The 25,221-nt window shown below is 38.1% G+C and overlaps 2 protein-coding genes across 3 annotated transcripts; one reads left to right on the top strand and one right to left on the bottom strand.

The window, feature by feature from the left end:
- The first annotated feature begins 227 nt into the window (after window positions 1–227).
- On the top strand, window positions 228–6,384 carry NUDCD2 (NudC domain containing 2). The gene is made up of 4 exons (XM_068980864.1): window positions 228–568; window positions 2,461–2,509; window positions 2,728–2,879; window positions 5,930–6,384. The coding sequence occupies exons 1-4, from the start codon at window positions 380–382 to the stop codon at window positions 6,011–6,013; spliced, it is 474 nt and encodes a 157-aa protein (XP_068836965.1). The 5' UTR covers window positions 228–379; the 3' UTR covers window positions 6,014–6,384.
- A 9,545-nt stretch (window positions 6,385–15,929) lies between these two features.
- On the bottom strand, window positions 15,930–23,085 carry CCNG1 (cyclin G1). Of its 2 annotated transcripts, XM_068979551.1 has the most exons (8): window positions 22,952–23,085; window positions 21,500–21,763; window positions 19,348–19,601; window positions 18,713–18,788; window positions 18,534–18,632; window positions 18,187–18,314; window positions 18,120–18,137; window positions 15,930–17,148 (listed from the first exon to the last, which is right to left on the bottom strand). In XM_068979551.1, exons 2-8 carry the CDS (start codon window positions 21,761–21,763, stop codon window positions 17,121–17,123), a joined length of 867 nt encoding a protein of 288 aa, XP_068835652.1. In that variant the 5' UTR covers window positions 22,952–23,085; the 3' UTR covers window positions 15,930–17,120. The 2 variants fall into 2 exon arrangements, with proteins under 2 accessions (XP_068835652.1, XP_068835651.1); XM_068979550.1 differs by having other exon boundaries at window positions 18,120–18,314.
- Between the last annotated feature and the right edge of the window lie 2,136 nt (window positions 23,086–25,221).

The raw sequence follows: 25,221 nt of genomic DNA, 5'->3' as shown, positions 1-25,221 counted from the left end.
CAATCATTCCTGGCGTTACTCAATTGTAACTACGCATTAGCCGCGGTTGCGCAAGCGCAGTTTACACCAGCGAGTTTCCCGTCGCTTTTGACGTCATATTGGTGGCAGTGTAATGAATTCTAACTTCTCTGGGTCCACCCCTCTTCCATCGTTCCTTGGATGCGAACTTTTCTGGATTTCAGTTCCTTAAACCTGGGTCCTGCCAGCCTCGTCAATGGCCAACTGAAAGGGAAACGCGCACACAAGCGGAGACCGCAGGTTACATTTCTGCGCATGTTCAGTGACCCGAGCAGAGACAGCCGGGGTGTGGCCCAAGGCGGGGATTCCGGGCGTGAACTCTGCTTGCTCGCTGCTACCGCTTCTGGGAGGCGACTGGAGTATGTCAGCCCCGTTTGAGGAGCGCAGTGGGGTGGTTCCGTGCGGAACGCCATGGGGCCAGTGGTACCAGACCTTGGAGGAGGTGTTCATTGAAGTTCAGGTGCCACCAGGCACTCGCGCCCAGGATATCCAGTGCGGCCTGCAGAGCCGGCATGTGGCGCTGGCCGTGGGTGGCCGCGAGATCCTCAAGGTAGCGGCTAGGTCGGGGCTTGTGCTCAGTTTCTTCCCGGCCTCCCCAAATTCCCGAGTCCTCAAGTTCATGGTTTCCGTGGAAAGATTGCTGGAAGGCCGTTCGGCCTCTCTGGCTGGCCGAAGGATGAATAAGATTGCCCTGATTTGGGCCTGGTCAGAGCCCCTGACCTCAGGGCCGTTCGGTGTTTGAGATTGGAATGAGTAGCCCATTTACCTTGCTTTGTTTGTAAGCCAAATGAAACTTCTCTGCGGGTCTTCACTGAGAACTGCCTAACTAGATCGTGGAAGGAAAACAAATATTTTTGACATCTGTACCTCCAGGCACTGATCTTGGTGCTGGGAGGACCGTGGTGGACGAGCCAGATACTGTTCCCTTACGCAGGGAGGCATAATTAAATTAATAAATATATAGGAGGTTATAGGACATGAAAAACAAAAATAAAGATGTTGGGTTGAGGATTCGGAGGTGATGTCCGTTGATTTATTTTCTCATCTAAAATTGGAAAAATTCTGTAAGTTTGTGGAGTGTTTAAGCAGGTGGTCAAGAAGTTGTGAAGAAAGTAATGGATATCCCTTTTATTCTTATCAGTATTGGGTCTGGGACCCATTTCTTTCTTGTTAAAATGTATAGTTAATTCAGTTAACTTGAAGTTAGATTACTTCAGATTAGAAGCCCAAGATATTTGATGGCAATGTTGTGTAATGGTGAAGGGAGACTGCTTGAGAGTATACGTGGCTTGGCCGTTTTCCTAGTTGTAACCTTGGGCGAGAGATTATTCATTGTCTAAGCCTTCATCCCCAAAGTGGGATAATTATAGTACCTTTTTCATAGGATTGTTTTAAACGTAGCATAGTATCTATGAATGAAGAGCTTGGAGTAGGTAATAACTAATATGTAATAAGCTTGCACTACATGTTTTTATTATTATCTTAATATGAAAGTGTTTTGAGTGTCTCAGAAAAGGAAGATTTATGTGAAAGACACTGATTGATGTCAGCTTGGCTCTTGATGACCTTTCTGAATAGTTGGGCTATTCATAATTTACTGAATGGTGATTTCAAATTACATTTCAAATTTACTTTAGTAATTGCAGTAACCTAGGGATTTGGCAATAACTCCGTCTCTAGGATTTTAGGTACATTTATATTCAGTACATTTATATTAAGTAGTATTCACACACCCTCCCACCCCCTGTATTGACATATGAAAAGACTGTTTTCTTTTTTCAATGTGACATGTTACATTCCCTAAAGCTAAAATTTGGTAAGTAGCAACAAATCAAATTGGCTTTGAGCAGGTGCAATCTCTTTTAAACTTATGTTTTAGTTAGTTCTTTCTTAAAACAAGAGTTTCTGAAAAGTCAGTCACAACTCATCTGACATCATACGTATATACGGATGTGTGTGCTTTAATTTTTTTTTCTTTGAGTGCTAAACTGCCTTACAAAGAGATTGAACCAGTTTTTTTTAAGTTTATATTAAGATATCGTTTTTCCTTAATACCTGTAGGAGAGCTCTTTTTGTAGTTTATTATAATTGGTAAAGTTACCACACTTCAGATGTTAACATCACATTTGACCAATCAGTAGTATTTTTTCATCTTCTAAAAATTAAGGAGCCCTGATCTTTTTGTAGAGCGCTCTGTGTTCTTTATTGTAGTATATACTCCCATTGTGTAAACTAGGTTCTGTTTGACTCGCGAGGCAGGAACTTAGTGTTGGCCACCTATCAATATGTTGAAATTGTAGAAAATTTGTTCTCCCTACTCTAAACAAATTAAGTAGTTATATGTAGATTAGGTAGGAGATAAGGGAAGTCTTAAATCATGAAAACTTTATGAAAATTAATGAAATCTCTTTATTTTTAGTACCTCATATGTTTATTTTTCAGGGCAAACTCTTTGACTCTACAATAGCTGATGAGGGAACATGGACTCTGGGTAAGGTTAATCTATTACATTTCTTAGAATCTCTTTAAAAGTTAATTTCGTCTTGGAAATTAGTATGTTTCCTCCTGCTGTAGATTTGCAACTTTGTAAGCTATAGTAAAAGGAATGTATTGAAAACAATTGTATGTCAATATTTCCTAATTAGGTTTCTGAAAGTATAAATTAATGATGAACTTTGATTTCTTTGTGATTTTTGTTTGTTTGTTTAGAGGATAGAAAAATGGTCCGTATTGTTCTTACAAAGACGAAGAGAGATGCAGCAAATTGTTGGACTTCTCTTCTAGAATCTGATTATGCAGCTGATCCTTGGGTGCAAGACCAAATGCAGAGAAAACTTACATTAGAGAGATTCCAGAAAGAAGTAAGTCAGATCAGTTGATGAATATGTGTAGTTAAACATCTTAAACTCATAGAATAATTATTCCTTGAAATCAAAACTCAAACGTCATTTTAAAAAATTACTAACATTCTTCAGAGAAATTTTTTCAGTTTAATGGTTAGAAAACTGACTGGCCTTTCAATATAGGGATTTAACCCTCACCACCCCACCCCTGCTGCCCCAGAGGAATTTATCTGTACCACTGTGATATCTTAAGTTTAAATTTATTTAGTTTGCATCAGTGTAGTTCATGAATAAACTGATAAAAATTCTCTCAGTATATACGTCGTGTAAAAAAGTGAAAGGCCCTTTAGTATCTCCCATTCTGTATCTCTGACTCATTCTCATTTCAATACATTGAACGTATTGTTTTGTTTTTTTAATATAAGTGGAGGATCACACAGTATGTATCATCATGTTGCTTTTTCATTTAATAATATGTCTTAGGTCTGTTTCCCTACTAGTACATGTGGATAAAATTCATTCCTTTTAATTGCTTTAGAGTGTTTCCTAGTTTGAGTGTATTGTTTTTACTTAGCTGTTCCTCTTCGATGAGATTTAGATTTCTCTGTTTGTGTCTATTTCAAAGTTTGTGCTTTCATCTCTGAAAATACTCAAATTTTCTTTTAAGATAGCTATCTAGGAGAATTACTGGATCGAGGCACTGTTAAAGTTTTGATAGATAATTTCTATATAAATGATGATGATTCCCAAATGTATGTCTCTTGCCTAGACTTTTTACCGAATGTTGAAACTGCGTATCCAGCTGTTTACTTAACATCTTGGCTGTTTAACAGACATATCCAACTCAACATATCCAAGTGAACTTCCTAATTTCCCTCACACATTTGTTGTATCTCTGGCCTTCTCGTCTCACCTGATAGAAGCTGGTTGTTCAGATGGAAAAACACTGGGGAATCATCCTCCACTCTTCTCTTTGTCCCACACCCTGCTTGTCAGGAACCTTACTGCCATGGCCTTCTAGGTATGTTTAGAATTTGACTGCACGTCACCACCATTCTACCACCACTCTCACCTGGACCACCTCTAAAGTCTTGCTTAGGTTAGTCTAATGACCTTCCCCCCACCCCGTTTTTTTTAGCTTGAGCTGGGTCTTCCTTGCTGCACAGCTGCGTTCTTTAGTTTCAGAAAGCAGGGGCTATTCTCTGGTTGCAGTGCACTGGCTTCTCATTGCGGTGGCTGCTCTTGTTGCAGAGCACAGGCTCTAGATGCGCACGGTTCAGTTGTTGCAGCACAGGAGCTCATTAGTTGTGACTTGCAGGCCATAGAGTGTGTGGGCTTCAGTAGCTGTGGCCCATGGGCTTAGTAGTTGCGGCTTCCTGGCTCTAGAGCATGGGCTCAACTGCTCCTTGGCATGTGGGATCTTCTCGGACCAGGGATTGAACTCGTGAACCCTGCATTGGCAGGCAGATTTTTATCCACAGTGCCACCAGGAAAGTGCTTCTTAATGACCTTTTAATTGTTCTCGTTACTTCTGCCCTTGCCAAGCCGCAGTTTTGTGAAAATAGCAGCTAGAGCAGTCCTTTTAAAATGTCAAACAGACAATATTACTTCTCAGAACTCTTTCATTCAAGTAAAAGACAAAAGTCTTTTACAAGGCCCAGACTGATCTGGTCCTCCCTGACGTCTCTAATCTCCTGTCCTGCTGCTGCCCCCTCATTCATTCTGCTCTAGCCATGCTGGCATTTGTGCCTTTTATTAGACATGCCTGACCATTCGTTCTCTGTCCTTTTGACTGCAATGCTCTTCTCCCAAAGTTGACCTGATTTCTTCACTGTTTTCCAGCAATTTCTCAATGAAGCATATTTTGATGATCCTATTTAAATATTCTAATTTCCTCATTTTCCTTACTTTACCCTACATCTTTTTTCTTTTCAATAACACTTACCGACTTTTAATACACTGTATCTTGGGGCTGACAAACTATAGCCAGGAGTCAAATCCAGCCCCCTGCCTGCTTTTGAAGGAAATGTTTTACTGGAACACAGCTATGCTCATTTGTTTGTGTATTGTCTTTATATAGCAGCAGCAGAATTAAGTCTCAGCCATGCCCAAGACTACATGGCCTTCAGTGCCTAAAGTATTGATATTTACTACTTGGCTCTTTACAAAAAAGCGTGCTGGCCCCTGCAACAGGTAGCTTAGGGTTTATTATTTGCCCTCCTGTTAGAATATCCACCAGAACAGGGATCTTTGTCTATTTCGTTCACTCTTAAATTCTGTATGCCTTTCATGGTGTCTTCTAAACAGTAGCAACTTAATATATGTTTGTTGAATAAATGAAATGCCTCTAAAACGACTGAAGCCAGAGGTAGTACTTACTCTATAAGACTGTTATGATAATTGAATATTTTAGTGTATATATACCTCTTAGACGGAGAAGGCAATGGCACCCCACTCCAGTACTCTTGCCTGGAAAATCCCATGGATGGAGGAGCCTGGTAGGCTGTAGTCCATGGGGTCGCTGAGGGTCGGACACGACTGAGCGACTGCACTTTCACTTTTCACTTTCATGCATTGGAGAAGGAAATGGCAACCCACTCCAGTGTTCTTGACTGGAGAATCCCAGGGACGGGGGAGCCTGGTGAGCTGCCGTCTATGGGGTCGCACAGAGTCGGACACGACTGAAGCGACTTAGCAGCAGCAGTAGCAGCATACCTCTTAGAACCCTGCCTGGCCTATAATAAAGCTCTCAAAAAATGCTAATTATTAAAATCTGTTTACACACTGAGGGTAAAGAGTATGTTTGCCCATACACTTGTGAACATTATAATATGCATACTAATCTTCTAAATATTTGTAAATATGAAAATTGAAAAAAAATCTCATAGTTGTAGGTTCTGTTTTGCCAATTACAGTGAAATTGGATATCTTTTCATGTTTATTGGCCATTTATTAATATATTTCCTTTTTTGTCAGTTGCCAGTTTATGTCTTTTTACCATTTTCTTTTTGGCTTATTTATATTTTTCCTTTTAATTTTATCTGAATTTTTTTTTCCATGTCTTTTAGAATCCTGGTTTTGACTTCAGCGGAGCAGAAATCTCAGGAAACTACACTAAGGGTGGACCAGATTTCTCGAATCTTGAGAAATAACTGTGACCTTCTTGCTGCATTTTGTGGATCCTAGCAGATGCTGCCAACTAAATCAGAGGAACAGATTATGTGGTAGAAGAAAAATGTGGAGACCTAGTTAACAAATTGCAAAATACATTTAAATATGGTTCTAAAAATTGCATTCAAATATGATTTACATAGGAAACATCTTGAGTACTGTGGGAACTATTCTAGTGATACATGGTGACCTTTCTTTTGGACTTGCTTTTGCTCAGCATAATGTTTTATATGCTGCACTTTACTAATTTCATATTTAGCCTGTATTTTTAATACAAAAAGTTTTAGAGTATAGATCATGTAAAATGACAGGGTGCCTTCAGGGAAAATTAAGTTTTTCTTTCAATAACTGTGATGTAGGAATAACGTTCAATAAATTTTTCTAAATAGGACTTGTGTACCCCTTTGTCTAAGTGTACCAGTTCACACGAGGAAATTGTATTACTGAAGAAAATTTTCAGAAAGGAAAAAGTAATTCATGAATATATTCTGAGTAAGTTAATTTTAAGAGTTACTGACACACACACACACACACAAAAAAAGTTACTGACAGTTTTTGAATTAGTATATTATTCTTTGAGAGATGCCTTTATGTCAAGAAACTGAAAAGTAGCTAAAAATGTATCAACAAGAATAGACTAATGCAAAAGAGAAGCACTGAAGCAAATTTGGTTATTGGTGAATCCTTTGTTAGGGACAAGAAACACAGTCAATGAGTATAATTCAGTGATACCTTTTTGATCTTCATTGATCCAGGCATATAGGTAAGAATTGTCTTGAAATTTTCTTTGATCCTTTTTATGTCCTTTCTAACTTTAAATATTTTGAATAGTCTTGAATGTATAGAGAAGTTACAAGTAAAGCACACAGAATTGTTTTCTTCCTGATTCTTCAGGTTTCTGTGTAAGTTGATAACATGATGCCCCATCATCTCTGAGTACTTTAGTGTGTATTTCCTTCAAAGGACATGCTCCTACATAGCTTCAAATACAACCATTAAAATCAGGAAATTAGCACTGACACCAGTTCAGTTCAGTTCAGTTCAGTCGCTCAGTCGTGTCAGACTCTTTGCGACTCCATGAATCGAAGCACGCCAGGCCTCCCTGTCCATCACCATCTCCCAGAGTTCACTCAGACTCATGTCCATCGAGTCAGTGATGCCATCCAGCCATCTCATCCTCGCTCGTCCCCTTCTCCTACTGCCCCCAATCCCTCGCAGCATCAGAGTCTTTTCCAAGTAGTCAATCTTTGCATGAGGTGGCCAAAGTACTGGAGCTTCAGCTTCAGCATCATTCCTTCCAAAGAAATCCCAGGGTTGATCTCCTTCAGAATGGACTCGTTGGATCTCCTTGGAGTCCAAGGGACTCTCAGGAGTCTTCTCCAACACCACAGTTCAAAAGCATCGATTCTTTGGTGCTCAGCCTTCTTCACAGTCCAACTCTCACATCCATACATGACCACTGGAAAAACCATAACCTTGACTAGATGGACCTTGGCAAAGTAATGTCCCTGCTTTTGAATATGCTGTCTAGGTTGGTCATAACTTTTCTTCCAAGGAGTAAGCGTCTTTTAATTTCATGGCTGCAGTCACCATCTGCGGTGATTTTGGAGCCCCAAAAAATAAAGTCTGACACTGTTTCCACTGTTTCCCCGTCTATTTCCCATGAAGTGATGGGACTGGATGCCATGATCTTCGTTTTCTGAATGTTGAGCTTTAAGCCAACTTTTTCACTCTCCTCTTTCACTTTCTGCTATAAGGGTGGTGTCATCTGCATATCTGAGGTTATTGATATTTCTCTGAGCAATCTTGATTTGAGCTTGTGCTTCTTCCAGCCCAGCATTTCTCATGATGTACTCTGCATAGAAGTTAAATAAGCAGGGTGACAATATGCAGCCTTGACGTACACCTTTTCCTATTTGGAACGAGTCTGTTGTTCCATGCCCAGTTCTAACTGTTGCTTCCTGACCTGCATACAGATTTTTCAAGAGGCAGGTCAGGTGGTCTGGTATTCCCATCTCTTTCAGAATTTTCCACAGTTGATTGTGATCCACACAGTCAAAGGCTTTGGCATAGTCAATAAAGCAGAAATAGATGTTTTTCTGGAACTCTCTTGCTTTTTCCATGATCCAGCGGATGTTGGCAATTTGATCTCTGGTTCTTCTGCCTTTTCTAAAACCAGCTTGAACATCTGGAAGTTCACGGTTCACGTATTGCTGAAGCCTGGCTTGGAGAATTTGAGCATTACTTTACTAGCATGTGAGATGAGTGCAATTGTGCGGTAGTTTGAGCATTCTTTGGCATTGTCTTTCTTTGGGATTGGAATGAAAACTGACCTTTTCCAGTCCTGTGGCCACTGCTGAGTTTTCCAAATTTGCTGGCATACTGAGTGCAGCACTTTCACAGCATCATCTTTCAGGATTTGAAATAGCTCAACTGGAATTCCATCACCTCCACTAGCTTTGTTCGTAGTGACGCTTTCTAAGGAACACTTGACTTCACATTCCAGGATGTCTGGCTCTAGATGAGTGATCACATCATCATCATTATCTGGGTCGTGAAGATCTTTTTTGTACAGTTCTTCTGTGTATTCTTGCCACCTCTTCTTAATGTCTTCTGCTTCTGTTAGGTCCATACCATTTCTGTCCTTTATCGAGCCCATCTTTGCATGAAATGTCCCCTTGGTATCTCTAATTTTCTTGAAGAGATCTCTAGTCTTTCCCATTCTGTTGTTTTCCTCGATTTCTTTGCATTGATCACTGAAGAAGGCTTTCTTATCTCTTCTTGCTATTCTTTGGAACTCTGCAATCAGATGCTTTTATCTTTCCTTTTCTCCTTTGCTTTTTGCCTCTCTCCTTTTCACAGCTATTTGTAAAATAGCTAATTCTGGATCCACCTAATTCACCTAAATAAACATCCACCTAATTCTGGATGTTTATTCCATTCAAGTTTGTTTATTCCATTCAAGTTTGCTTATTGTCACAGTAATGTTCTTTATAGCAAAAGGATCCAGTCAGAATCATGCCTTACTTTTATTTTTGTGGTTGTGCTGCACTACTTGTGGGATCTTAGTTCCCTGACTAGGGATTGAACCCAGGCTCCCAGCAGTGAAAGTAATGAATCCTAACCACTGGACTGCCATGGAATTCCCCATTTCTCACCTTTGGATAACAGGGGTCTTTAGTATGCTTCAGACTGGAAAAAGTCTTCATATTAACCTTGACTTTTATAGCCGTGACACTTTAGAAGATCACAGGCTAGTTTTGTACAACATCTATTATCGTGTGTTTTGTCAGATATTTCTACACGATGAGAATCAGGTTATGAATCTTTGATAGACCGTTGCAGAAGAGAACTGATACTGTGTTCTTACTGCATCCTATCACAAGTTACTGGTTACAGTTCACCCTTTTTCTGGTAGTGTTTTACTATTGGCCTGCCATAGTGGTGGTTTTCAAACTCTCAACCAACCAAGGATAGAAAATAGTAAAAAAAAAAAAAAAAAAGTGCAGAAGCTTCCAAATAGCAAAACTTGGATTTGCCTTGCAACAAAAAACTAGTTTCATAGCATTTATGTTGTGTTTATAACTATTTACATAGTATTTACATTGTATTTTATTAGGTTTTATAACTCGAGGTGATTTACAGTATCAGGGAGGATGTGGGTAGATTATATGCAGGTTGTACGCAAACATTATGTCATATTATTGAGCATCTGTGGATTTTGATGTCTGAGGGGATTGCTGGCTCCAATGCCCTGCGGAAGCTGAGGGACAGCTATACTTAGATCATTGATGAAGTGGTGTCTCCACTACAAAGCCATTCTTCTCCACTACAAAGCCATTCTTTCATGCTTATGACTAAGTATATTTTGTGTGATGTAGTTTCAAAATACTACCTTGTTTCTCATCAAGCTTTAAATTTATATGTCATATAATACACACTCCGTATTTCCACTTTATTCATTGGGTAAAAATCTATTATTCCTATTACTTTGATCCTCAAATTTTTTCTAGATTTGGCCAGTGGAAATTTCTTGTAGTGGCTTTTATGTTCTTTTGACATGTTCCCATTATTATTTGAGCAATTTCTTATTCTCTGGCATAAGATATTCCAGGCTTATTATGCTTTCCCTACCCTTGGCCAAGAATCAGCCATTTTTCTGGAGTCCTGGTTCTCTAGTGAAGAATGGAGTTTAGAAACCAGGATCTGTTAGCAGTTGCTGTTTGTGTGTTTATTGTGCATATGTTTACATCTATACATTTATGTCTACGTATATATTGAAAACCATGATTTCACACTTAAACATTGATTTCTGATGCCATGGTGTTCATTTTGCTCTCTCCCATTGTACAAAACTTCCAACAGTGAGATACCTGATTCTTGTTATCCTTAATATATTTGGTTCCCCATTCTAGGTCATCTTCCCATGTGAATGCCTTTCTCAATCTGCTCAGCCTCCGACACCCTATGCTAAGCAGAGGTACCTGTCTCACTTGCTTGGTTTCTGATGCCCCACTTGTCCACTGCAGCCCAGGCACACCCTTTGGCAAGATACCTGTGTTGTTCATTTTGCCCAATAACGTAAAGGATGAATGGGGAAGAGATTTTTTTTTAATTGGTTTATCTTTTTGACATTAAAACTTTTTAAAATATATTTTGAATAAACATAAGTAAAATAAACTTGTTTGTAGTTTTGTGAATTTTAACTTATATCGATATATGCGTGAAAGTGAAGTCGCTCAGTCATGTCCGACTCTTCGCGACCCCGTGGACTGTAGCCTACGAGGCTCCTCCGTCCATGGGATTTTCCAGGCAAGAGTACTGGAGTGGTCTGCCATTTCCTTCTCCAGGAGATCTGTTTTACTGTCTGAGCCACCAGGGAAGTCTAGATATATGTGTGAACACCTCCAAAATCAGGAAACTGAACAGTTCAATCACCACAAAATCTTCATGTTCTCTTTATAGTCACACCCTACTCCTAGCCTCAAACCCTGGAGTCCACTGATTTTAGTCTCCGCCTCTGTATTTTGTGTTTTTTCAAGAATTTCATTGAATAGAATTATATGTAATCCTTTTTAAAAGATAGCTTTGAGAGATAATTCACATCCCATATACTTTATTCATATAAAGTATGTAATTTCTCAGTGGTTTTTAGTATAGTCACGTATTCAACTATCACCATAGTCAACTTTGATTTTCATCACTTCAAAAAAACCAAACCCATACTTTTTTCTCTTATATTTTGGCTGTGCTGTCTTCATTGTGGTTGCCCTGTGGCATGTGATTTCATAGTTCCCTGCCTGGGATTGAACCCAGGCCCGCTGCACTGGAAGGCAGATTCTTAACCACTGGACCACCAGGGAAATCTCTGAAACCTGTATTTTCTTAACTATCACCCTCCACACATATACCCAACCCTCTCAAGCAATCACTAGTTATTTTTCACCTCAGATTTCTGTTATGGATATTTCATATACATGGAGTCATAATGTGGTTTTTAGTTTCTGGTTTCTTTAACTTACATAAGGTTTTAGAAGTTCATCCATGTTCTAGAATGTCAGAGCTTCATTCTTTTTGTCTGGCTGGATGATATTCCATTGTATGATTACCACATATTTACCCATTTGTCAGTTGATGGACATCTGGGAGGTTTCCACTGTTTGGCTACTGTGAATATGCTATAAACATTCAACTACAAATTTTTATGTACATCTGTATTTCCTTAGAGAGGAGTGTAATCTCAAGTTTTTAAAAAAACTTTACATTTAATCATTCGAGGAGGATTGTTTGTTTTTCAATCATGTTTGATTGTTTTCCAAAGCGGCTACACCATTTTACATTCCCATCAGCGGTATGAGTTTCAGTTTCTCCACATCTTTGCTAATACTTGTTATGTGATTTTTTGATCTTGGCCATCCTAGTGAATGTCAAGTGGTATCACACTGTGGTTTTCATTTGCATTTCTCTGATGGCTAATTATGTTGAACATCTTATCTAGTACTTATTGACCATTTGTGTATCTTTCTTGAAAAAAATGTCTATTCAGATCCTTTGCCCATTTTTAATGGGTTATCTGCCTCTTTAATATTAAAGTGTAAGAGTTCTTATATATATTCTGGAGATAAGTCCTTTATCATATGATTTGCATATATTTTCTTTTTGTATGATTTTCACTTTCTCAGCAGTGCCTTTTGAAGCCCGAATGCTCTGTTTTGATGTTGTCTAATTCATCATGCTTCTGGTGTCATGTCTAAGAATTTTGAAATCCCAGGTTATGAGGATTTTCTTTCCAATGTTTTCTTCTAAAAATTTTATATTTTTATCTTTTATATTTAGATCTGTGACCTTTTTTTTTTTTTGGAGAAGCAGTGAAATATAGGTGGAGTTTCATTTTTTGGCATACAGATGTCCAGTTGTTTCAAAATCATTTGTAGAAAAGGATATTCATTCTCCATTAAATTGTTTTTGCATTTTTCACAAAAATCAATTGTTATTTATATGGGTCTGTTTTTGGTCTCTGTTCTATTCCATGGATCTGTGTGTCTTTCCCTTCACCAATACAACACTGCCTTGACAATGGTAGCTTTAAATTAAGTCTTAAAATTGGGTAGCATGATTCCTTCAGCTTTTTCAGAATTGGTTTGGCTATGTTAATTTTCTTTGCTTTTTCATGTAAAATCAGCTAGTCTATCTACAACAAAAAGTCCTGAAATTTCCACTGGAGTAGCAGGTCTTCTGATCCATGAACATGGGGCATCTCTTCATTTAGCCCCTCTGATTTAGACCATCAACATTTTATGGTTTTCCGCTTCTAGAACCTTTACATCTTATATTTATTCCTAAGTGTTCATTTTCTGGAGATGTTATAAGTTATTTCCTTTTGAAACTTTTTGATCCTGTGACTTTGACAGTTGTCTCCTTGGAAATTTTTGCATTTGTAGGTCTTTTGTTTCCTTTTCTTGTTTCATTGCACTTGCTAGAAAAAAAGAGGTGGTGGAAATGGCCATTCCTGTCTTATTCTAGATGTTAGTTTTGAAAGCATTCTAACTATTATACTGTATGCTTTCATTGATGACCTTTATCAGATTGAGGAAATTCTCATCTATTGTTAGGTGATTTTTCTCATGAGTTGACTGGAATTCTCTCAAATGCTTTTTTCTGTATCAGTTGATCCTTTTTCCTTTAGACTCTTAGTATGATGGATTATATTGATTTTCTAATTTTGAACCAGCTTCTCTCTTCCATCAAATCTGGTCATGTTGTATTGTTCAGTTTTATATATCTGGACTCATTTGTTAAGGTTTTTTTGGAAGGGGATATTGTTGAGGTATTCATTTGGGATATTGGTCAATAGCTTTTATAAAATTAAAAAAAGTATTATCTTTATCTTGGTTTAGTATCAAGTTATTGCTGGTCTTATAAAATGAATTGAAAAGTGATTCTTCTTCTTCTGGGAGAGATTTATAGAATTTGCATTATGTATTCCTTAAATGATTTGGGATTTGCTAGTAATATTTTAAACAATGGACTCAGTTTCTTAAAATAATAGAACTTACTCAGGTTATGTAACAATTTAGTTTTCATAGTTCATGCCTTTCAAGGAATTGATTCATCTACTCTGAGCCTAGAGATGTTTGTGGTATTAAAAAATGTAGTTTCCTTTTCCTTTTCTTTCCTAAAATTTCTTGTCAGTCTTGCTAGAAATTTACCTGTTGCTCTTTTCAAACCCCAATTTTTTAATTTTAATTAGCCCTATTGTTTCAGTTTCATACACTTTTTTTTTTATACATCTTTCTTCAGACTTTCTTCCTTCTGCTTGCTTTGTGTTTATTTTGCTCTTTTTCTAGTTTCTTAAAATAGAAATTTACTGGTTTTGAGACCTTTTTTAACAAAAGTGATTGATATTATGATTACTAACCACTGCTTTAGCTGCATTCCATGTATTTTGATATTTTCATTCAGTTGTTCAAAATACATTCTTTTTAGACTTTCCCTTACAGGCATGGATTATTCATAGATGTTTCTTATTTAACTTCCAAGTGTTTGGAGATTGTCCTGTTAACTGTTTTCTAGTTTTATGGTCAGGGAACACCATTTTGTATGATTTTAGTTCATTTCTTAGTTTGTTTATGACCCAGGATATATTCTCTCTTGGTGACTAAGCCACGTTCACTTGAAAAGAATGCTTATTCTATTTGGGGATGAATTTTAAATAAAGTAGATCCATATGGTTATTGGTATTTTTCAGTCCTTCTACATCCTTGTTGTTTTCTAGTACTATACATTACTGAGTGGAATCTTTTAAGTCTGCAACTGAAGCTTTGTCCATATGACCTTTCACTGCTGTTAGTTTTTATTACTTCTTGTATTTTTAAGCTCTGATGTTAGGTGCATACCTATTTAAGACTCATATCTTGGAGAATTGATTCTTTTATCATTTTTTAATATCCTTTATTCTTACTAACTTTGATACAATTTCACATAAGTCCATTTCATCTATTTTTGGAAGTAATGCGCAGAGTGTTTAGGAACATAGCCTGAGTCACAATTGCCCGGATTTGAATCTCACATCCAAGTACAGGTATGTGACCTTGGGCTTATCTCTTACCTGCTCTGTTGTTTTGGTTTATTTGTAAATGGGATAATCTCATTCAGTTTGGAGAAAAACATGAAATGATTCATCTAAAATATCTGACAATATTACCTGACAGTAAAAACTATCACTGCTAACCACAAATGTTAGATCAGAAATATCTAGCTTTTAAAAATTATGCCACATAATTTAAAATGCATAGAAGGTTAAAGTGCCTATTTTAAAAAACAGCACTTATGAAAACAGGGATTATTCAATATATCTAACCTGAGTTAAATACAAAAGGAAACTTCTAAGTTTTTCTTTATTCAGTAATTCCTTACAGTATCTACTTTTTAGCTTGTTAGTTACATGAACAGTTCAAAATCTTATATTAATAATTAACAAGCAGTCTAACCAGGCTAATACAATACTTGGCGGTTGCCTGTCATTACCAACCACCTGCTGGAATCCTGTTTAATTAGGTAAGAGGGTCACCCAGAACTACAGATGGGCTGAATCTGAGGGTGATTTAGTATTAAGAACAGTCTTAACAGTGATGGGGTAGTCCATGTGGTGATGGTGGTACAGAACCCACCTGCCAGTGTAGGAGACATAAGATTATGACATGGATTCAATCCCTGGGTCAGGAAGATGCCCTGGAGGAAGGCATGGAAACCCACTCCCGTGTTCTTGCCTGAGGAATTTCATGGACAGAGGAGCCTGGCAGGCTACAGTCCATAGGGTCACAGAGTCAGACATGACTGAAGTGACTTAGCACGCCCATACAATGGAACCTAAATAATAAAAGTGACCAACAATGCATAAGCAAGTTTTTAATGCATATTAAGCATATTTAATCATCATCATCTTGTGTTTATCTTTAAAAAACCACTAGAAAGCAAAGTGTCAGTTAGGTAATAGCTATACTATCATAATTTTTTTTCCTTACCATGCATCTTGTTGTTCTTCAGTCTCTAAGTTATGTCTCACTCTTTGTGACCTCATGGACTGTAGTCCACCAGGCTCCTTTGTCCATGGGATTTCCCAGGCAAGAATACAATTTCCCAAGTTGCCATTTCCTTCTCTAGGGCATATTCCCAGACCAGGGATCAAACCTATGTCTCCTGCATTGGCAGAAGGATTCTTCACCAGTTAGCCACCAGGGAAGCCCACCATGCATCTTACTTTAGTGTTAAATTTAAATAAAGTGAGTGGAGACAGCTTTTTATTGTGGTGCTATTATCACATTGCCAAAATAGTGAATTACATTAGACGAGAAACAAATGGAAAACCACCTGGCAAAGGAATGCATTTCAGTAACTTTATTGAAAGGTATATCCCTTAATACCAAAACATAATGGGAGTTGGTTAGGTTACCTCTGTCAACTCAAAATTAACACTGATGTATTCAAAATATTGAAATTAATCAGTATTTTGGGAAAACTGTAAAAGTTATCCATAAAACATGGTTTACCAAAGTATAAGATACACTGTGGTTCTTTGGTTCATTTTCTAATGCCTCTATAACCATAAAATGATGTCAGTTGGGTACAGCCATCCTGGATGGGTTCAGGCTACACACTGCACTGAGTAACTCTGCAACACTTTAACCTCATAGATCTCCAAACACTACACCTCAGCAACCTTGTAATTATAAAGATGCCTACTTACCTTTCTTAATACTTCCTTTTGGCACACAATAGGGGCAATTAATGTAAGTATAGTCTCTTCCTTTTAAGCAAAATTCTAAGTTAGAACCAAGTTTTATAAAAACAGTCCTCAGTAAAAAGTGATGGAGTGTTAAAAAGTTTTCAGAGTGACGCTAATTTGTTTTGAGTTAGTAGTACAGTAAAAACTAATTTTCTTGATGGGACTAGACTGAGGCAGTAAATTTTGTATAAAACTTTTAAAATCATGGATACAAACATCACTTGTTTTCTAGAAAATATTAAAGATAACATGCCAAAATTAACAAGTTGGTAGTTTTGCTTTACATAAATGCCCTCAAATTTAAATGTGATTTCTATGTAGCAGTAAGGTCCACATCTCTGGGTTAATAATTACTTGCATCATAGGTGCCAAGAAACTAACTATTCTCACTGTCTAGAATAGTGACCCTTATTGTGCATTAAAAAGTGCATTTGTGAAATGGTGGTTTTGATGTAAACCTCATAATTTAAAGTTTAAATTTAAGTAGGTTACCCTTTTTAAACACCACCTAAATACAATATATTGACCCAATATAGAAACTTGGATCAACGTTAGCAATGAAGATTCACAGTTTACCATTCCAGGCTTGTCATTTGCATTTCACATTTATACTGTTACTTTGATTTGTATGTTTCATAGGTGATTTCAAATTTGAGTAATTCCACTATAGGGTAATGTTAATTAGGCAGTTTTCCCAAACCTGAGAACACCAATGCTAATCTAGTTGTGATGTTTTGAGGCTTCACAGCTTAAATCCGTTATAATATTATGGAATCCACAGCTCAGGATTGTGGAGAAAGGCTTCAGAAGTTTTTTGTTGCTGTAATCATCCTATTTGACAAACAAAAAAAATCAAGTTATCAGAAGTCTGCCAAACACAAATTTTACTACCTGTTAAAATATCTAAGATTCATAATCATGTCTTATGTAGATGTGTTCTATGTTCACATTTACTTTTGAGTAGGAAGAAAGTTAAATCACCACCATGAGTTAAACTTAGATGGTAAGAAAGTCTATCATATATTCCTGAGGAGGTTTACATTTTTTTTGCATGTAAATACTTTCCACTGTTCAGCTCTTAGAGCAATGATACACAACTACAGTGCTGAGACACCCTGGCAGTTTCCAAAGACCCAGTGTAGAAACCACCTGTCCTAACTTATTTTTCTTTAAGTATAACACCCGAGTTCATACTGATTTTACTAATAAGCTAATAGTCTCAACTTAGTTCAATGTATGGTTCAAAATTTTGGTCCTGTTCCTTTACTCAGGCTTGTATAACTTTAAATGAACTAAACCTAGAGTCTACATATAGCAAAATGATGTGCAATTAGAAAAAAACAAAACACTGTTTTAGTGCTACTTTTAAAGTTTACATTATTAAGGAGGACATGGCTTTGTAAGCTGATAATTTAATGAAATGGCTAATGTATATATCAAAGTTTAGATAATTCCTTATTCTTGGGATGTTGTATTAATACCTTGAATGTAGTGTGCTCAGTCACTAATTTGGGTCAAACTCTTTGTGACCCCATGGACTGTAGCCCACCAGGCTCCTATGTCCATGGGATTTTCCTGGCAAGAAGACTGGGGTGGATTGCCATTTCTTTCTCCACAAATGCAGTAAATGCCCTCAAATATTAGCTGACTAGATCAGTGAAGTCATTTTCCCCTTTGCTATTCCAACTCCATTTTGTTTATTTTGAAAATAATTCAGATTTATATTCTTGAATTGCATAAGAAAATTATATAGCATTAGAAAATTTTCTCTAACATGGAGGATAACTACGAACCAAATTTACCAATTAAGGGACCATTTCGGGAATTGTTGGAAGGTGGGTTATCCTGTAGTAACTATGCCTTAGTTGCCGTGCAGTACGCCCAGAAACAATCCATTTCAACTTCTGAACATTTGGTTTGGCACACTTGTTCGATGAATATTCAGCTAAACACTTGGATACAAGCTCTTGCCAGAAAGTCAAATCTCTGCCACTGATCTGTACATAAATTAAAAAAAAAAATGTTATCAGTCCTATGGTTTTCATTATAGTAATGATTACAATCTTATTAACATGTCTTTCCTTGTCGAAAAAATTTAAGGGTAAGTTACTTAAGTTTCAAGCAAACACATGACATCTTACTTTACTTTAGGAACAAGTGGTTTAGTTTTGTTTTTTACAGCTGTGAATAGGATTTAGGCTATGACCCTGACATACCTTGGAATGTTTCTGAAGACGTTCTACTCCTTCTGTTAACTCTATATACTTCTGTGCTTGGATCTCCAATGCGATGATAGACAATGCCAACACAGATGGCTAGAAGAGATAAATTTTAAAGTAAATGATGAATATGAAAATAGGTATATAAACAGATTTAATCTTTATAAAATATTTACCTTTGCTTTAGAAAATATGATCCTGCAGTAGCATGCCTTAAGTTGGGCTTCTAGTCTTTCAAAATTAAGGCTACTCCTTTAAAGAGAAAATGAAATTTTATGTAGGTAATTTTACATCGAGTCAAAAGAAATTTTTAGAAAAATAAGTCAATTTTAAAGTGAAGTTTATGCACACTTATCATAGAAAAATGAATTAGCTGAAGAATTTTCCTTCCTTCAGAGACATTAACTTCTTAAGGATACCATAGATGAATTTTAAATAATTTGGACCAAAAAAGAAAAATTTATTCTACAACTACCAAGGTTCCTTTTCATTTTAATAAATCTGTTTTTGAATTTAAAGTTTCTTTTTCCATAAATTCGTGTTAGATGCTTGCCTATTAGGTTCTGTAAGTTAACTAGCCTATAAATGGAAAATGTAATGTTAAAAAATTTACCATCTTAAGAATTCAATGACTCCAAGAAGCTACTTTTGACTGAATGTCTCCTCACTTTTGCTGGAGAGTGAAGTGAAACTCAAGGGGCTTAGCTGTCATTTTACTTGACTGAAATTCTCCCAGCATACTGATTTTATGTAACATCCAGACAATATTCTGGTTTCTACATCTCCTTTGTTGAAAACAAAGCTCACATACCTTTCATGTGGCACATTCTCTTGAAGGAGTGAGTAATAGAGCTGTAGAAACTGAAAGGCAGTAGTAGCTCTGACTTTCCAACACACCTTCTCCAATACAATCTTCTCCATTCTCATCAAGTCTGAAACCGTGAACCTGTACTGGCTTATTCGGATCAAGTCAGTTGCCAGTGGGACATTCCTTTCCTCTTCTGTTGATTTTACAGCCAAATAGAAGCAGCTTAGTCCAACACACCCAAGGTGCTTGGGCTGTACCTAAAAAGACAATAAGTCCATCTCTACTTTATTTCAATTAAAAAAAACATAAAGTATAATCTAGAACTCAGACCCATCACTTTGAAAAATGTATTTGTGAGGTGAATTTCTCAGTGGCAAAGGACTTAGCAAGATTCACTGATGCCTCAACTGCAGGCTGTTAACCATATGCACCCACTTGGAACCAATTTCTGAGTAAACGGAGTTAAGTTTCAGTGTACTGTTTGGCTTCAGCACGTAAAAATTCGTAGCTCTTTCAGTTTTTTAAAATCACGGAAGAACGATAAGCAGTAAGTTAGTTGGTCAAAAACTTATATGAGGATTGAAATATCTTACAGCTTATACACAAAGTTTCTTTTCAGAATGTTGTGTTTTTCCGGGCTGTTTTCTCTGTAGTAATACTTGTGAAATGTTTTTAAACTGTGACACATACTGTTTACTCTACCTGTAAAGCTCTATTCACTACCAAGTTTTTAAATTTATCCATCATTTTCTGAATGTCCACAATCAAAATTCTATCCAGTTCATTTAGAAAACTTAATTTTGGCTGTGCTGGGCCTTCCTTGATGTGTGGGCTCTCTAGCTGTGGGGAACGGGGCCTGTTCTTCATTGTGGTGTGTGGGCCTCCCCTTGTGGTGGCTTCTCTTGTTGCGGTGCATGGGCTCCAGGGTGTGTGGCTTCTCGGGTCTAGACCACAGGCTCAGCAGCTCTGGCACATGAGCTTGGCTGTCTGGCCACGTGTGAGATCTTACCAGACCAGGTGTTGAACCCCAATCTCCTGCATTGGCAGGTGGATTTTTTACCACTGAGCCACCAGGGAAGCCCTCTATCCACTTTAAGTTGTAGCTCAACTGAAGCTTTTAAAAGCTTTCACCAATATTTGGGCTCTCCTCTTCTTCCCCTTCAGCAATATATTTATATTTCTTTTGAAGTATAATGTAATTCTTTTCTTATTATTCCTTGTACTAATGATAGTTATAAAGTGCAAACATTACTCTTACTAAGATTATAATATACTTAAGTAACAGATGCATGTCATTCACCTGTGACACATTTAGAATTAAAGGTAGTGCCTACGCATGGTGTCTAAAAGAGTTATTTAATTAGACTGTTGAACAAGTTTCTTGAACCATTCAACAAACATTGAGTTCTTTCCATGTATGTTGCATTCTGTTAGGTACTTTGAATAAAACATGAGTTTCATTTTAAGTGTCACATTATCTACCAACAATCATGGACACAGAGAAGTCAGATATATTTTTAATAATTAAACTCTGAAAGCTACACAGATGTCCTGCTTAGCCAATACAGGGTAACAACTGCATATCTCCTCCTTCAGAAGATATTCTCTACTATATGCAAACTTAGGCTGGAAATGCCAAGCACAGGCATGACTTGGGTAAATGTAAGGCTAAACCAGTTGGAACTTTATTATACATGAACAAAGATCAAGAAATATACTCTATTGACCAGGTGGTAGACAGCATGAACAGAAAGGAAAAAAAAAAACACCCTCTAATTTTTAACCCACAATCTAGCATTCTGCCTTTAACACATTTCTTTAAAAACAACAGTAAACAAATGAAAATACCCAAACTATCAAACAAGACTTTTAAAAACAGCCAGCTCTCCTACTGGGAGGCTTTGCAATGATTTGATATTAGACTATTATTCTATGTCAGAAGTTAAGTTTAATAGCTGATGCATTACTCTTGATTAAAAGGAAGAATATTCATCATGCTATAGTACACAGAATTACCACGTTTTGGTTACTTGCTGAAAACAAACAAACAAAAAATGGTCAAGTTATGAATACCAGCCCAAAGCTGGCAATACCATCTCCAAAACACATTGAGCAAAATCACGAAATACTCAGGGTAATGCAGCTTTAAACATACCTTCATTTTAGACAGAAATCTGTCCAGTAAATTCACAGCTAGAGAAAATGTCTCCGTGTCAAAGCCAAAGAACTGAGTTAGACTAAGAAGATCTTTTACTTCAAAGTCCCTCAGTCTCGCAGTCATTCTAAGGCCATTATCATGTGCAGATTCAATTAGTCTCAAGCCGCAGACCTTTGGCTGACATCTCAACTCCTGTTCCAACAGGGCATTCAGCTGGTGTAGCAGTTTCTGAGAGTCAGTTGTTGTCAGTACCTCTATCATCTATATATAGAACAAAGCCCAGAAAGGAGTGAAAGAACAGCCCTTCCTGTCCTGCCAGGTGCCTTATAACACAAGCCTCCCCTCTCTCAATGCTATTAGTGAATCTCAGTCATTGCCAAGGGTCATCTGTTATTCTCCCCCTCCCCAACCAGTTGGTTACATCCATCCTAAATTGTGACTTCCTACACGGCCTTTTCCAAAAAAAAAAAAAAAAAAAGCTAATCTTCATGCCCAAACTTTGAAATTAGACGGTAGTACCTATTCTGTCGCTTAGTAACAATGTGGACTATTCAAGTTAGTCAATTTTTCTTAGTCCTCAATTCCTAATCTGTTAATAGGTTATTAGCCATTTCATAGACTTATGTGAAATAAAGGTAAAGAATCTGCTTGCTATGCAAGATAAACGAGTTCGACCCCTGGGTTGGGAAGATCCTGTGGAGAAGGGTATGGCTACCCACACCAATATTCTTGCCTGGCGAATTCCATAGGGTCGCAAAGAATCGGACACAACTGAGTGACTAACACGTTCAGTTTCAGGTACACAGGTATCTAGCACATATAATAGGTGCCTAATAAACACCTGGACAATATTAATAAGCTTATTTATAGTCCGTAAAACGAGGCAATATCTGCTTCTTTAAATGGCTGTTAAGATTAAACGAGATGATTCAACTAACGAGTTTAGCATAGTGCTAGGCACTTGTTAACTTTTACTGATGTTACGAAAGGAAACTCAGGTATTAAGAGCACACGCAGTGGGGACAGGAGGCTAATCCATTCTGCAAAGGGAACCTGGGAGTTTCATTAATTTAGGGCAATACTGAACACCTACTATGCCCCAGGTACAGGATACATGGACAGTCCCAGCCCCCAACAACCGAAAGGCAGGAAGCAGAGCATCTTCAGGGTTGAGCGACGGAAGAGGTGGACAGATGTGGAATCACAATCTCCATGGAACCAACTTTTTCGCCCCCGGGCTGGTGCCTGGGACCACGCCAACTTGACATTAAGACGCCTAGGGAGGTCTAATCTGGCCCCGCCCCTCCAGGCTCGGACTAGCCTGAACTTGTTGCTCGGTCTAGAGTTAACCAAGGAAAAGGGCGCGAGACGAACCCTCCACCCCGGCCCCTTACCCCCACCCCTGCTCCGTAGCTGCACCCTGCAGTCAACCCCGAAATCCCAGCTCACCTTGATCGCGACTGCAGCTCCTCAGCGGTAACCACCCTCCCCGGGCCTGCTCTCACCTCACCCCACGATATTAGATCCGAGAGGCCTACGAGGCGAGAGGACTCGCGGGCAAGAGGGGACAGGCCCGGGGAGGGGGAGCCGTCTTGGGTGGTGGGGGGGGGGGTCTCTGCAGCGCCGCCGAGACGACACTGCCCGTCTCTGGGTCAGTTCGGAGCGGAAGGGGCCGCGCCTGGCCTTCCGAGTAATATATTGGAGGGCGGGGCATTCTCGCCGCGATGGGAGGGGGGGAAGTGGGAAGTATTTCCCCGCTAATTGGTGTAAGTCTTTTGATGGATGGCTCCCGCTGTCCAAAGAGGGGCGGTCAGTAGAGGGAAGATGTTCAGCCAATCAGCACACGTTTTTCATTATTCCCCCGGAGTCAAATTCTCCGCCCCTTGAGACCACGCCCCTGCCTCTAAGCGTCTCTCATTGGAGGATTTTCCCAAGTGTTTTCGATGAAGAGGGGGAGTTAACCGCTGCGTTCACTAACCCAGGCCCGGGTAAGGCCTCCGCTGGCAAAAGAATTGGCCAGAATATCGTTCCAGAATGTACTGGGAGTTTTCATTCAGTTCCGTTTAGTAGAGTGGTTCTGCTGTCTTTCTAAAAACACAGTGGCTAGTTCTAACAAAGAAGTGAAACCCCCTATTTTTCATTACAGATGGAGAGGTGGTGGGTTTTCTGTGGTGGGGTTTATGAAGTTTCTAGAAGTTTCCCCATGTGCGCTTTGAAAATCACTTGTTTCTTGCCTTATTTTGCTTTTTGTAAAATTTAATCAAAGAGTGGAGTTGGGCTACATGGATTCTTGGTCTTCCTGAATTTCCTGAATTTGAATTGTGAACGAATTAGAAAAGTTGGTAGTTCTTTAGTGGCTTAAAACGAAAGGTATGTGGTTGACCCTTAAGAGGAATGAGCAGACCAAAATGATTGCAGTGATTAAAAATCCGAGTCCACAGATCCCGTGTGTGAAGCGATATTATTCTTTTTATTTGCTGACCATGAACTTAATCTCTGCTTGTGAGCCTCTGCCGGATAAGTGGGAAAATAATTAGTTTGAAGCGTTCTTGGACTCCTTCCGTCCTTTTTTCCCTATTCTCACAAATGCGAAGGATCTACATTAAAAAGGGGTTGAGGATTGGAGAAGAAGGAGTTGGTGATTTCTCACGAAATGTATGTATGATGTCTCTGTTCTCATGGCCTCTTCCTGGTTAGTGGCTACCTGGGTTTTGAAAAAATGAGAATCTGAAAGGCCCTCTCTGTTTTTTGCCCTGCAAGGTGCTGCCCCGAGGCAAAAGACAGGCAAATGACGAAGAAACAAGCCTTGAAACGGGGCAGAGTTATGAGGAGAAATGGGTAGGGAAAACCGGGGAGAAACAGTTAATGCCTCAAAAATATTATCGCTAAAGCATCACTGGGTCCGTTTGTCAAAGCTCCTTTTGTCAAAGGTCCGACCAAGGAAGGGTCCTTGGTCCTCCTTGAAAATGAACTCATGAAATTAGTATAAAAGGGCAATTTAAAGCATTTAAAAAATTCTTTTTACAGTAATGCGTGAGTTTACAAATGTACATATTTCTCCTTTAGTAACAAAGGAACCAATTAGGAACCAAATTAGGAATATAAGTATATACATATGCACTCTTTCACTATTTATTGAAGACATATTGTATGCCAGTGGAGGATGGTGTATACTAGTTCCTGTCCTTGTGGGAAGTGTAGTTTTGTGGATAATATAAACCGATTTGTTTTGAAGTCACAGATTACTAACTAGGTTTTAGACTTTTAGCAGCTTTTTAATTACATTGAGTTTCCATCGTCGTTTCTTAAAAAAAATAGGAACTAAATACACTTTATTCATAGTGTTATCGGGAGGATTAAATAATACAAAGTACATAAAGAGGTAGGCATTATGCCCAGAGCACAGTAAGTACTTGATAAATAGTATCCTTTATTGCTAACATTTTTTTTGCTTAAAGATGTATTTAATTCTGTTTTATCTATTTGAGACTTAGTCTTCTAGAATCAGAGTGTTAGAATTATTTGTTATTGTTGTTGTTTAGTCGCTAAGTCATGTCTGACTCTTTGCAAATCCTGGACTGTAGCCCACCAGGCTCCTCTGTCCATGGGATTCTCTTGGCAAGAATACTGGAGTGGGTTGCCATTTCCTTCTCCAGTAGAATTGTTTACTTAACACTAATAAAAGTATCTCAAGTGCATGTATTAATTTCTGTGCCTTT

The sequence above is a fragment of the Capricornis sumatraensis genome, chromosome 9 (assembly GCF_032405125.1).
Source record: "Capricornis sumatraensis isolate serow.1 chromosome 9, serow.2, whole genome shotgun sequence".
Classification (NCBI taxonomy): Eukaryota; Metazoa; Chordata; class Mammalia; order Artiodactyla; family Bovidae; genus Capricornis; species Capricornis sumatraensis.
This window is presented reverse-complemented; position numbering and strand designations above follow the sequence as displayed.

Coding starts and splice junctions, on each gene's coding strand:
- NUDCD2 (XM_068980864.1), top strand. CDS start 380: ATGTCAGCCCCGTTTGAGGAGCGCAGTGGGGTGGTTCCGTGCGGAACG. Junction 569..2,460: donor GTGGCCGCGAGATCCTCAAG/GTAGCGGCTAGG, acceptor TTTATTTTTCAG/GGCAAACTCTTTGACTCTAC. Junction 2,880..5,929: donor TAGAGAGATTCCAGAAAGAA/GTAAGTCAGATC, acceptor CATGTCTTTTAG/AATCCTGGTTTTGACTTCAG.
- CCNG1 (XM_068979550.1), bottom strand. CDS start 21,763: ATGATAGAGGTACTGACAACAACTGACTCTCAGAAACTGCTACACCAG. Junction 18,633..18,712: donor TCATATTTTCTAAAGCAAAG/GTAAATATTTTA, acceptor TATCTCTTCTAG/CCATCTGTGTTGGCATTGTC. Junction 18,315..18,533: donor GTCTTCAGAAACATTCCAAG/GTATGTCAGGGT, acceptor ATTTATGTACAG/ATCAGTGGCAGAGATTTGAC.